This window comes from Aythya ferina (genome assembly GCF_964211825.1).
Source record: "Aythya ferina genome assembly, chromosome: 14".
NCBI lineage: Eukaryota > Metazoa > Chordata > Aves > Anseriformes > Anatidae > Aythya > Aythya ferina.
The window spans coordinates 8304546-8317245 of record NC_140312.1 but is presented as its reverse complement, the minus strand read 5'-3'; the positions used below and the strand labels follow the sequence as shown (position 1 = coordinate 8317245).

Sequence of the window (12700 nt, the reverse complement as noted above, 5' to 3'; positions counted from 1 at the left end):
AATCTGGATTCCTTATTCACTTGTTCTGACCAGGGCAATGGCTGATGCCAAACCTTAGAATAATTGTTGCATTGAAAGAGAATTAAGGGAGTCCTTGAGAGCACTTAGAAGGGGGAAAAAAAAGTTTTTTTTTGTTTTTTTTTTTTTTTAAAAAGTGCTTCCTCCAGTGACCAATTCCACTTTGTGAGCAACCAGAACTCTAACTGCAGTAAAAGTCTTGGTACTTTGAAATTAGACTTAGTACATCCAAGCAGCAGGATTATTTTGTTTCTATGGTAGTGCTGACATTCTAATACTAAGGTATGCCTTTTGGGGGGGTCTTCTTTTCCTCTAGTTGTGCCATCAAGTCCAACAATGGCCTCCTCCACTAGCCTCCCCTCAAACTGTAGCAGTTCGTCTGGGATTTTCTCCTTCTCACCAGCCAACATGGTCTCAGCGGTGAAACAGAAGAGTGCTTTTGCGCCAGTTGTGAGACCGCAAACGTCTCCTCCTCCCACCTGCACCAGCACCAACGGCAATAGCCTGCAAGGTAAGTGAAACCAGCTCTAGAACATAGAAGGCTGCTCTCAAAACCGTAAGTTCCCAGTGCCTTGAGAGGCTCTAAGCGACACTGAGTTTTCCAAGGGGAGAGGAGACAGTGGGGGATCCCTGGTGGCCTCTGTCCTAAAGTTTCCTCCCCAAAAGAGTAACTGGACTCCACCGCCAGCCCACCTAGTACCTTGCAGGTGTTTGGCAACCACCCTACCTCTAACTCGACTAATACTGATGAATTGGGAGGCTGTGTCTCTTAAAGCACAGACCTACTGTTATGATAAAAACGAGTAATATTTCAGCTTACTAATACCATCCTTTTTCTTTCTTTCCTCTCTTATTCCCTGTTGTCGTCCATTATCAGACCAGTCTTTTGTGGACTCTAGCAAGTACTCCACTGCAGGGTCTCTCCAGGGGCTGGCCTTCTCCTGAAGTACGTCACTCAATCTTCCCTTCCTTTTTTTCCTTTGTCATAGTACACTTGTGCAGAGATTCTACTGAGAGCAAATAGACCGTTACAGAGCTTGGCACAAACCTTTGCCTTTCATAAATAGAAGACACATTACAAACTAACAGCAGCATTTTCCAGTGTAACTCATACCAGGGCAATTATTAGTTAGCACTGATTAATATACTTCTGTGGCAATAAATTTCCACAAATGATGCAGGGCATCTTTGAAAGCCTCTTCAAATGTTGGTAGTAAGGGGCTGCTCCTTTTCTCTATCCCTTCCCCTCTTGTTACAAAGTATTCCAGCATTAGCACCTAAATCCATTCTGGAGCATTGACGCAGGGAGTGGCAGACAAAAGCTTGTCAAACTGAGGATGCTGCAAAGACCAGCACTGCCCATTTCATTGTTTGGTTCAGCCTATTTTCCAACACTGTGCCTAAACCTCTCTGTATAATTACCTCACAGTGCATTAGTGTGCTGAGAGATGTTTTCATGCTCACTTAGACCAAGGAGTTTTCTTAAGCAGATGCAGCCAGCTGCCTCCAGCTGTGCCAGAGGTGGGAAAGATTTTGCGGTATGCATTGTGCTTCCCCCCAGACCTGACGTCTATTTTCCTTTCCACGTGCCTGTGCAAATTATCCAAAGAGCATTGAGCAGGGAACAAAATCCTTCATTTTCAAAGCTGTGTTCAGGAGGAGCTGCACAGAGCAGGGGGAGGATGGCTCCACAGACTCCACATGTCACTCTACAGCCTCTGAAAAGACAGACACTGGGCTTGCAGGCATAATGCTGATAGCACTGTTACAGCTGAAAAATCTATATGCAGGCAGAGCGCAAGGAGTTCATTCATAAAAGCTGGGATCCATTGTGACTGAAGGGAAGCATTGTCCTCAGTGCATTTTACACCGATGAATTGGAAGGATGAATCCTTGGAGATGTATGCATACACACAAGCACACACAGAAATTGTGAAAATACTGGGAAAACATAAGCAGCACTTGGGTGCCTTCAATAAGAATTGCTATAAATACAGACTGCATCAAGAGTCATACACAACAAAGTTTTCAGACGAGCTGTGGTGTTTAGAATATAAATTTTTATGCGTTTTAAAAATTCGGTACTGCTGACATGCTACAGATGTTAAAGGCAGCAGCTAAAAATGTTTTGCCTCTAAATTAAAAATAAAAAAGAAGGTAAGAGTTGACTGCCAGAAACTTTTGAACATATTAATGTTTTTGTCATCTCTTCTACTTGTCCCAGTATGCAGTTGAGGTTAGAGAGAAAAAGCGAGTAACAGGAGAAGGTTTTTTCAAGCACTGTTTTTCCTTTCACAAGACACAGAATTCCCAGATTCCGCCTACTGGGTTATGGAAAGCAATTATGGAATAAGCTGAGTGCCGGATGCAACTGGGGCTTGCTGATTGCCTCCTCATTATGTCACATCCAGATCTGTAATGCCCAGAAACCACACAGATCTGAGTGTTTTCCCTAATTTTTATTTAGCAATTCAGTTTTTATAATAGGAATGAGCCACCAAGAGATGGTTCATTTTTAGGTCATTGCTGAACTTCTTGGTGAGTTAAAGACATACAGCCTTTAGCCCCATGCCTTCTGACACCACCCGAGGCTTGTAATAATGACTCAGAAATGCACTGCCTGTTGTGCCTTATTGCTTAAATAAACAACCTTGTATAAGGAGGCTGTCTTATCTCTCTTGGGCTTCTGGATACATCAGAAAGCAATCAAGCTTTCCTTATGTAGCTCAGATATCAGCAGAACTCACTAAAACAACAGCTAGGCTTATCTGTTGTTCTCTTTGCCATGCAATTTTGTAAAACTCAAAATACATTATTTCTGTAATTTGCTCATGGCAAATACAAATTAGTGTACGATAAAAGAAATAATGCCCATTGCTGATTTTTTCTAGTCTCTGCCCTCTCTTTTTGGAGGTGTTGTGATCTCATACCTACAGTGTTTCCCACTGCTATCTCTGTTTTCAGGATCAATAACAAGCTACAGCTGAGAGAATTTGCATGACTAGATGTAGCACTTATGGAATAAAAGTAGAGTGATATAAATGAAGACTTGGAAAGAATGGAAATATCAAGGCTTTTAGGCAGAAAAGAGATCGTTTTGTCATTTGCCTTGTAATTTAATTCAGAATTTCAGAGCTCTTCAAAGGCAATAATGCTTTGAAAAAATGAGCTAAGATCTGCATCTGTACTGTTTGCTTCCAATGGCAAAAGGTGCACAGCTGATATGTAACTATGGGAAAATATCTAAGTCATGAAGGGGGGAATTGCAGTTATGTCACCTTTGGTTGGGATCCTACAGAGTAGACAGCTATGTTGGCCCAAGAGAGAGGCAATTCTTGGCCGTTTTGGTGAAATCGATTTGGTTTTAATGAATCTTTCAGATTGATTTTTTTTTGGTTGTTGTTGGAATAATATTTTGACATTTTCTGAAGTACATGCAATTTTTCTAAAGCAAAACAACATTTTGTTTTAAAATTTCACTATATTTAGAATTTAGACGTATGAAAAGGACAGCATGTTGAAGTAGTGTGAACAGAGGATTGATCAGCCATCTGATTCTGTTCAGTTGCACTCATCACATACAGGAAGACTCTATCCATTTCCATCTGCTTAACTCCTTGCTTATCTGAGCAGTAAAGGAGGGAGCACTGTTCTTGGCAGTGCTCTTTGTGCTGTAACGTACATTTCTGATGTCCAAACACTGCTGTTCCACCTCAGTGTTCTACTAAGTAAGTGCCACCCTGAAATCTCCAAGTGCTTTTCTAGTAGGGATAAAACTTATCCACAGGTAAGAGACAGAAGCAAATCAAATTACTCAATGTAATACAGTGAGTTAGAAGAACTGGGACCACAACCTGTGGCTCAAGTCCCTGCCCATGTCCCTTGCTTTTATTCATACAGGGAAAATTACACTCTCACCTTTAGCTGTGGGTGACTGCCTCACAGGGCTACCACAAGCAGAATTACAATCTTGTTGACTGTACCCATCGCTGTCATTGCCTATTTTATTGATGCCTTGGATGTCAGCAGGTGTCCGTAGACCAGGCTCCACACCCTGGCCTACAGCGTAAGGAACCCAGGAACAGAGTAGGGAGCAGCTGAATACAAAATCAGTGAGAGCATTGCCTGACTTGGGTTTGCTTCATTTTCAGTCACACGTAACAAGGGGAAGGCCTACTTGTGAGCATTCAGGGCTTGTTATGTGAGACGTTCTTGAAACAAAATCTTTTGGGATTTATTTGTTTATTTATTTTTAACAAAGCTGTTTTTGTTTTATCCAGTGTTGATAAAATTGGCAAGGAATCTTAAAAAAAAAAAAACAACCACAAAACACAAAACAACAAAAAAAAAAACAAAAAAAAAAACACCCTATGTCAGTAAATGCTATACAATTCACTTTTGAGTGTCTTCTTGTAGGGCATAAACAACTTAACTCACCTCTCTATCCCTTTTATCTTAATTTCCAGCACCTTGAAGAGCCCTTATGTGGAGTGAAAACAATCAGTACAGTGATTCCACATAAAAATGTTGCTGAATAATAAATTCAGGAATCAAAATTCTGCTGTATACTTGCAACATGTCACCTCTGAGGATGGCCTGCTGCAAACATGTGGATGTGTTTTGCATTCTCGCCTTCTCCTCTCATTTTATTTCATTTAATCAGTGCAGTTTACTCGAGCTGTTCTCTCCTTGCTGATTAGACTTGTAATTCTTGCACATATGGTGGTGTTTGTGGAGAAAACATTTCCCTCCTCTCCCCCTCCAACCCCAAATCTGTGAGCCTTTTACTTTGGCTCTGTTCTTATCAAATAATTGCAGCTGTAATTAAAGCACAATGAATCAGCACCAGTCACAGGGTTGAGTTCTTCCTTAAGAAATTACATGTCCAGATGTCTGAGATGGCAGGCAGTTCTAGCATTTAAATAATGTGCCCATGAAGTGCCGCCAACCTGAAGGCGAATCTGTTTTCTACCTTTTTGCAAATAACCATACAAGTGGTGTTTTAAAGATGCATTGTTGTTACAGCTTTCATCATTAACTTACATGACTATCTCCTGTAATGATGTGCTTGCTCACAGTATGTCACTCGGACACTCCAGACCCGCCTGGGGGTCAAGCTAGGTGGAAGATCATACCTATTGACGTTTAAGAAATGCCTCTTCTTTAGGAGAGGTGGTGGTTCCATAGAAACTGAGGTTAGAAAGCATAATAAAGGAATACTGATGATGCAATTTACCCAACAAAAGAGAGGCCATTCTAAATTAACATTAACGTACTATTCATTAACTTACATGACTATCTCCTGTAATGATGTGCTTGCTCACAGTATGTCACTCGGACACTCCAGACCCGCCTGGGGGTCAAGCTAGGTGGAAGATCATACCTATTGACGTTTAAGAAATGCCTCTTCTTTAGGAGAGGTGGTGGTTCCATAGAAACTGAGGTTAGAAAGCATAATAAAGGAATACTGATGATGCAATTTACCCAACAAAAGAGAGGCCATTCTAAATTAACATTAACGTACTATTCATAACGTAGCTGGTGAAATATGCTACAAGTGTAATAAAACCATGAGCTGCTGGTCTGCAAAGCCATCAGTTAGTTAAGGGCATATTCAACTTAAAAAATGGATTTGAGGGCTTAAGTCCTTTTCTGAGCACCTGGAAATGCATACACGTCTCAGGGCTGAACAGCGGACTAGGAAGAGAAAACTGGCATAGGAAAACAAACCACTGTTACTCTGCCTAATGCAACAAACACACTGCCAGATCTGTAACACTTGGGGCTTATGGGACTTCAGCCATTTGCTCATATGTAGAGCAAATACCTTTCTTTTTAAAAAATAGAATGTGTGGCAATGGCTGGGACAGGTTTATGTCTCCTGAACATTTTGAGATTTCGAAACTAAAATGAGAAAATTAAGTTGGGGGATGATTCTCACATCAGGCGAAGTGCATTTACTCTGCAAGGTCACTGATTTCAGCAGAGCAATTGACAACATTTCCCAGTCAGAATGAAGCTTCCTGGGATTAATGTGCATGTAGTTGTCTTTACTGCATCATGCTTATATGTAAATATAATTCACAGTATGGCCATGTATGTTGCTAGTAAATGTTTAAAAATGCTGAGGATTTTAAAAGTTGCTTCAGAATGCACAAAAGTAACTCTTTTCCCTCTCTCTCTCTCCCCCCTCTCCTCTCCTTATGACAGCTATATCTGGCATGATTGTTCCCCCCATGTGAAAGAATTGCCTTGAAGAATTTTATTAATGAAGAGGTTGAATTCTGCTTCAGAGAGAATCTGATACAAGTCCCAGAGTGGAACTTTTTACTCAGGCCTTTTTAAAAATAAAAAAGAAATAAAGAAGAATCTTACAATAACTGCGGATTTTTAAACAAAAAAAAAAAAATCACCATCCTTGCAAATACTGAAATTAACAATCTGCAATTGCAAGGTGTTGATTCAAGCTGTCCATCCCAAATAACTGGGAGATATATTTATTGTATGTTGATAAAAAAAAAAAAAAAATCCACCTTTTTTTGTTTCGTTTCATTTTGTTTTTGTTTTCTGGGGTTGGGGGCTTTTCTTTTTTTTTTTTTTTTTTTTTTTTTTTTTAAAGGCTTGATTTAACTCAATACCATTTGTCTTTTATAAATCATCCAATTATGCGAGGGACACTAGTGATGGAACTCCACATTTTTAATTTATGATTTTTTTTTAAGCTGTGTAAAGAAAAATGAAGTGGTGTCAGTTACATACAAGTCTGTATGGGACAGAATAGAAGTGCCAGTTAGTTTTTCGTAGAAGAATTATGGCCATTTAATTAAGGGTCGGCTCATACATGTTGCTTATCCAGTGGTGATTTGCTAATACGATGCATTTTTAATGTTCTCATTAAATAGATATCACTCCCTAGAAAGCTGGTATTTTTGAATGGTGAGGGTGGGATGAGTGGTGGGATTCGTAACCTCTGTCTTTACTATTGGGCTAAATAAGTGTGTGAATAATGCAACAAAAAAAAGTTGCTGAAAGATTAGGTAAGGACACAAATAACAAACACATTTCCTCTTGAGCTCAGAATCCAGTGCCTCTAGATATACTGCTAAAACTGCAGGATTAGATTATCACGGCTCTCTTTAGCTTATATATCAGACTCTCTAAATGAGTGGCCTTCCTGAAGTTTAGTGTCACCGGAGCTGTGCATAAAATGCCATGTAAAATTTGCATAGCCATCACAAGACACAGACTGTGGCCATCACCCTTTGGGTGTCTTTGTCATACCTTGGTTCCCCTTGTTTTTATGGGGCAGAATGAGAAAAGGTCCATCTGCAGGTCTGTATCTTCCCAATGTAAAAGCACACATTTTTGTCACCTTCCTGCTAGGATATGTCCTGTATTGGTCGACCCTCTCAGTTTGTATCATAATATATTAAGCAACAGGTAACTGCTTTTGAATAGTCAAATGAAAACACAAGTTTGGGGCATGGGGGGGTGGGGCTGTTAGGAAGATTTCAAATCCGAACCATAGCTTCTGTTTTACAAAATTTTTGCTATCATTATCTGGGAAGTGTTCTTAAAAACTATTAGTCAAAGAGGCAGCAAAGCTCTGAAGATACATTACCTGATATTTTTTCTTTGCTGTTGTGTTTTGTATGTAGTTATAAATACTGTAGATTTTTGTGATTTTTTGCCAAAGTTGTTGTTCTATTTATACATTTTAATGTCTTAAGACAGTTTTTCAATATCACAATAAAGAATTTTACTGCATATTTTGCAAAAAGAGCTCACTACCTTTAGCTTGCACATACTTGCAAAATTAATTAAAGAAAAAAAAAGCTTTTTGTTTCCTGGGGTTTCTTTTTTGTTTGTTTGTTTTAAAGGGGATTTTGTAAAATATCCATATAAATAATGTATTTATCTTTGGAATTTGTACATTGCTTTTTTTTCCCCTACCCCAGTTTATTTTATTGTGTATGTTTGCTATGTGAAAAGTGCTGATTTGTTTGGTCATTCACCGTTGTATTAGCTGTTCAAATGTGATTTTAAAACATTTCATTTATAGTTTTTTTTTTAGTATTGTTTAAAATCATGCTTCCATTTTTTTAATTTCCACCCAAAAGCCATTGTCTATTTTTGTATTATTTGTAAGTTAAGAAGTTTTTTCCAATATATGGCAAAAGGTAGCATATTATTCTTGTAGCATTTAGTTATGTAGATTTAAAAAAAAAAATGTATCCTTTGCTTTTGAAGCTTAACAAAAACTAATGCTGTTTTACTCTATTAATATGCATGGGATTTCTCCTCTTTGGAGTGACGCATTTTTGTGCATTAAATATGGGGAGAAACTTCATAGAACTCAATGAAAATACTTTCTTTCTTAAGTCTGCTTGTATATTTCTCTGTCTTTCACATAAATATAAACCAGCAGATTGGATGCCTTAACAATGCAAATCATATTCATTTCACTTGTACATTGTACTGTGCACCAGAACTGTCAATCATCACTAACATTCTAAGAAAAAAAAAAAAAAAAAGGAATTGAAAAGCACAAAAGAACTGTTTTGTTACCTTAAAACAATATAACTTTTTTCTAGTCGAGCAAGAAATCATTTACAACGATGCTGCAACTGTGCATGCTTCCTGTATGAATTTTGCAATGGTTTTCACTAGAACGTCACAGTGTGATCTTTTAGGGGAAGGGAAAAAAACAGGATTTTTTTTTTCATGGTGAGAAAATAAAAGGAGAAAAAACTGGAAAATGTGAGAGACATCAGTTTATTACTTCTGTGTATTCCAAGCAATTATTCTAATTCACATAGTAAGCAACAGCACGACAATGTAATCAAATTTAAAGCCATATTTTGTCCAGTGACACCATCAATTACTCTTGTAGAGCTCCACTCAAAGTCATAGCGATTTTAACACCAGTGTTAGCCATCTATGTTTGTAGTCTTCTTCTGCACCAGTGTCCAAAGATCCTTTGACAATGTGCATAATTTTGTTTTGTTGCCGCTATTTATAGTGATCTGATGAATGGGACTTTATAAAAATTCCCCTGCACCACCCTTATCTTTTACAAAGTAAAAGATGCAGCTGTTTACAGAATATGGCTTTAAGTGGAAACGTCCAGATTTCGGTTTTAAAAAGGTGAAGCTTCACAATGACTGGATTGCATAATGTATGCCTATTTCCTCACAGTTGTACTAGGATGCAGCTAAAATGAAGTCATCTCTGAAACTACTAACCTTTCACCTTCTTATCTAAATCTTTTTGAATAGACACACACACTGTACAGTTCTATTGTTAGAGAAACTAACTACTGTAGAGATTGTTATAATTTTTTTGCAGAAATTCAAGCTGTAAAAACTTTTCAACTTTCACAATATTTAATTAAAGTTACTTCCTGTCTGTGAATACAGCTCCTAGTTGTGTGTTTATTTTTCTGCTTCTGCTGGCTAGTAGATGAGAAAAACTAAAATGTAGAAGCCAGAGGCTACAGAGTTGTCTTTCTGAAATTAAGGAGAAGCAGAACTTCTTGGAATTTCATGGTGAAACACTGCAAATACTGGTGCTCTGAAACTCCTCTTACTCTGTAACGAATGGATGTCAAAGGATGCTGGCACATAATGTTGTATGTTCACCCTTATATCATTATCATTATTGATTTTTTTTTCTTTTTTCTTTTTCTTTTTTTTTCTTTTTTTAGTTCTATCAATTGCTTGAAGAGCTCACCTATATTTCTAGTGGCTTTCAGGGCTATATCTAGTGTTAGGTACCCAACTGCAAAGAGCTCGCTGCCTGAACACAGTGATAATGAAGTACGAGACAAAGGTATATTAGATGCACTGCCAGACACCCAGGGAGATTTAAGTTTTTATCTTGGTATCATTTAAGTTAATGGTAACACTTCCTTAGGGACTCAGGGCCAGATCTTCAGTGACCTGGACCTCATGGCCAGCTCCAAGAAGTGCATCAAAGTATGTTGAGCTGTAACAAGCTCCTTGACCACGAAGGAGGCTCCTGTAAACTGTTTCTGTTCTACTGCCCTTCCTAAATGGCACATCCATCATCCACTAGACTGGCTCTAGGTGTTTAATTTTATTTTATACTTCTCTACTGGGAGAGGATGATAAGAATTTTTATTTCTCAGGTGAGGAAGGCTGACACACTGGCACTCAGCTAGGCCTCAAGAGTGGCTGTCGTACTGAAGGCTTTGCAGACAACCGAAAACCTTTAAATGCCATGCAAGGCTCTGAGTGGTTTTTTTTTTTTTTTTTTTTTTTTTTTTTTTTTTTTGTAGGAATATTGATGTTGAGATTTCAGCTTAAATTATATTAAAATTTACTTACAAAATTTAAACTTGCTACAAATGTAAACAGCTGCAAGTAGCTTCTTGCAATATAAAGTTTTGTCTACCTCTTCAATATTAGCAAATCCAACACAGTAGTTACTAGAGAAAAGAGCTGTTGGCCCATTACTTACTCTGTCCATGCAAGAGATCTGTCTTCTGCCTGAGATAATTCTCCGAGTCCTCGTTCAGGCGGTGTGAATGTTGGCAGGCTTCACTGCAGCCAAGGGCTCTCTGAGTACTTGGTGCACTGTTAAAAAAAAAAAAAAAATCACATGTGGCTAAAAAGCAGTCTGAAAAATGTAATATTATAAAATAAATGATGTAATATTAGGCAACCTGTTCTAGGTTACATAATGGTTCTCTGTCTGGAACCAGAGTTCTGCTGCAGCCTTTTGGATCCTATGAGAATTTGCCTGGCAGTGGGATTTGGTTGTATTTTTGTATAGGAATGCCTCTAATTTTTTATCTAGTTTAAAGAAACCTCAGCAAAAGAAGCTCCCTTCACTGTTAGTTTCCTGGCCTTGTCTGTGTCTGTTTATTCCCTTTGGAGCCCTTCTCTGTATCTACAGGCTCATGCCACAGCTGCTTCATGTAATCATTTACATAATTCTGCTTAGCATCACAGTCCGTGTATCTTCTGCCATTTCATGGATTAGCTGAAGACATACTTCATGTTATACACTTGATTTCCTCAGCTCCTTTCTGTTTTCTGCCCCTTGTTCACTGGTCCTCTTGTTCAAACCAGGCTTCTGTTCTCATGATTGCCTGGAGGCCCCAGCTCAGCTCCAGACACCTCCTGTTTCACAGTTTTAGAAGAGTTTTATCAAAGGCAATTTTGCCCAGGCTTTTTCAGGAACACATCCACTGCATCTTATGAGCATTTAGCTCATTTACCCTCCTCACCTTTTAGGGAAGCTGTCACTGAAGCGTGGTCCTCTGGTGCACGGCAAATGTTACACACTTGGTTACGCACCTGAATATCTGCTCATCTGCTCTCCTGTGTTAGACCTCCTGTTTGGATACACAGCAAACAAATGCTGCCACTGGCAATCTTCGCTTTGCTGGGCTAAGCAAGACAAATTCTAGCAGTTGTGTCTTCAGAAGACTTGCCCTCATTTTCTTGGAGAATCCAAATAGCTTTTTTTTTCTTTCTTTTTTTTTTTTTCTTTCCACTTCAAGCTAATTTCCTCACTTGGGCCTGGGTGCATATTTCAGACAGGGAAGTGGGGAGTCCAAGAGGAGTGTCCATCTCATCATCTCGGAGCTGTGACCCTTTGCTTGCTCAGCCCCAGCCGCTATGACTTTATTTAAGCAACACTTTCTACTTGCTTCTTTCGGCCTTCACAAGCACTTTTCATTATCATGTGGTGACAAATACATGCAAAACCTAACTGTAAGCATTCAGATTTCACCCTGTGCAATATGGGCACATCTCGGTGATGCTGTGAAGTGGTCTGACACCGGTGCTTGCTAGTGCTTGAGACATTGGTCATTTTGATTGCTGCCCACACACCGGTCACACTCTTTTGAGCCAGTGCCACCTCCCTGCCTGCCTTTGTTGTGTTATTTCCAACCAACACCCCCCTTTTCTCAATGGGCTGTTGCCTGATTTGGGCCTCATTTATCTCTGTTTCCCCTATTTCCCAGAAAGGTCTGGCTCTGGCATCCCTTTCCCCCAGCATCTAATGCTGATATTTCAGTAGGGGAGGTCAGGTCAATACTTTAGATAAATAAGTAATAGTTCCAACACTGCAACAGTGTTCTCTCTTCCTCTCCTTGGTGCCCTTGAGGATACAGCTAGTCCAGAGCTTATGGCATTGCTCCAACATGATTGGCAGGTCATGTGAAAGAGCACACATCTTTGAAAACTTTAATATAGTCATTCCAGGACTCGAATGCCGATGACTATCCAGGTCGCAGCCTAACAGCAGGGACTGCAACTCTAGGTGGCTTTTCTCTGTAGGCTTAAAACAGGAGCAGCAAACACAGTGCTCTAACACATTTTTCCTTTCTATTTTCATTTAACTTTGACATAAATGTGAATGCATGTTTGAAGATCTCACCTAAAAATATATTTATATAATCACCAACTCCTTTGCTGAAACATAGAACAAACTCTGTCCTATAGGTCCACTCCAGCCAAAGCCAGTTTTCTATAAGAGGGAGTGAAATTGTTTGCTTTGTCACAGAAAGGGTAAAGTATATGAAGCTCTAATTCTCCCACATTTATTCGTGTCACTTTTTGCCTTACACTGTAATCCTTTCCAAGTGATCCAGTGGGGCTGCAGCTGGTATACAAGAGAGGCACCATGTCGTGGTGGTTCACCGCAG

The 12700-nt window shown here is 39.1% G+C and overlaps 1 protein-coding gene and 1 long non-coding RNA gene across 15 annotated transcripts in view; one reads left to right on the top strand and one right to left on the bottom strand.

Moving 5' to 3' along the window:
• Positions 1 to 9432, top strand: part of EBF1 (EBF transcription factor 1) — a gene marked incomplete at its 5' end in the record, with an annotated part of 274881 nt that extends 265449 nt beyond the window's left edge. For 8 of the 14 annotated variants that reach the window (XM_084536049.1, XM_084536048.1, XM_084536047.1 and 5 more), the window contains 2 exons: positions 335 to 529; positions 896 to 1957. In XM_084536049.1, coding sequence (XP_084392175.1) covers positions 335 to 529; positions 896 to 963 — 263 coding nt within the window. In that variant the 3' untranslated portion in view covers positions 964 to 1957. Of the gene's footprint in view, positions 1 to 334; positions 530 to 895; positions 1958 to 6228 lie in introns of those variants that run through there. The other 6 variants (XM_084536052.1, XM_084536053.1, XM_084536051.1 and 3 more) reach the window with 1 other exon arrangement.
• Positions 1 to 12700, bottom strand: part of LOC311444734 — a 67394-nt gene that overhangs the window by 7296 nt on the left and 47398 nt on the right. Inside the window, exon 3 of the long non-coding RNA XR_014698028.1 lies at positions 10501 to 10616. This is a non-coding gene — a long non-coding RNA (uncharacterized lncRNA). The remainder of the gene's footprint in view (positions 1 to 10500; positions 10617 to 12700) is intronic.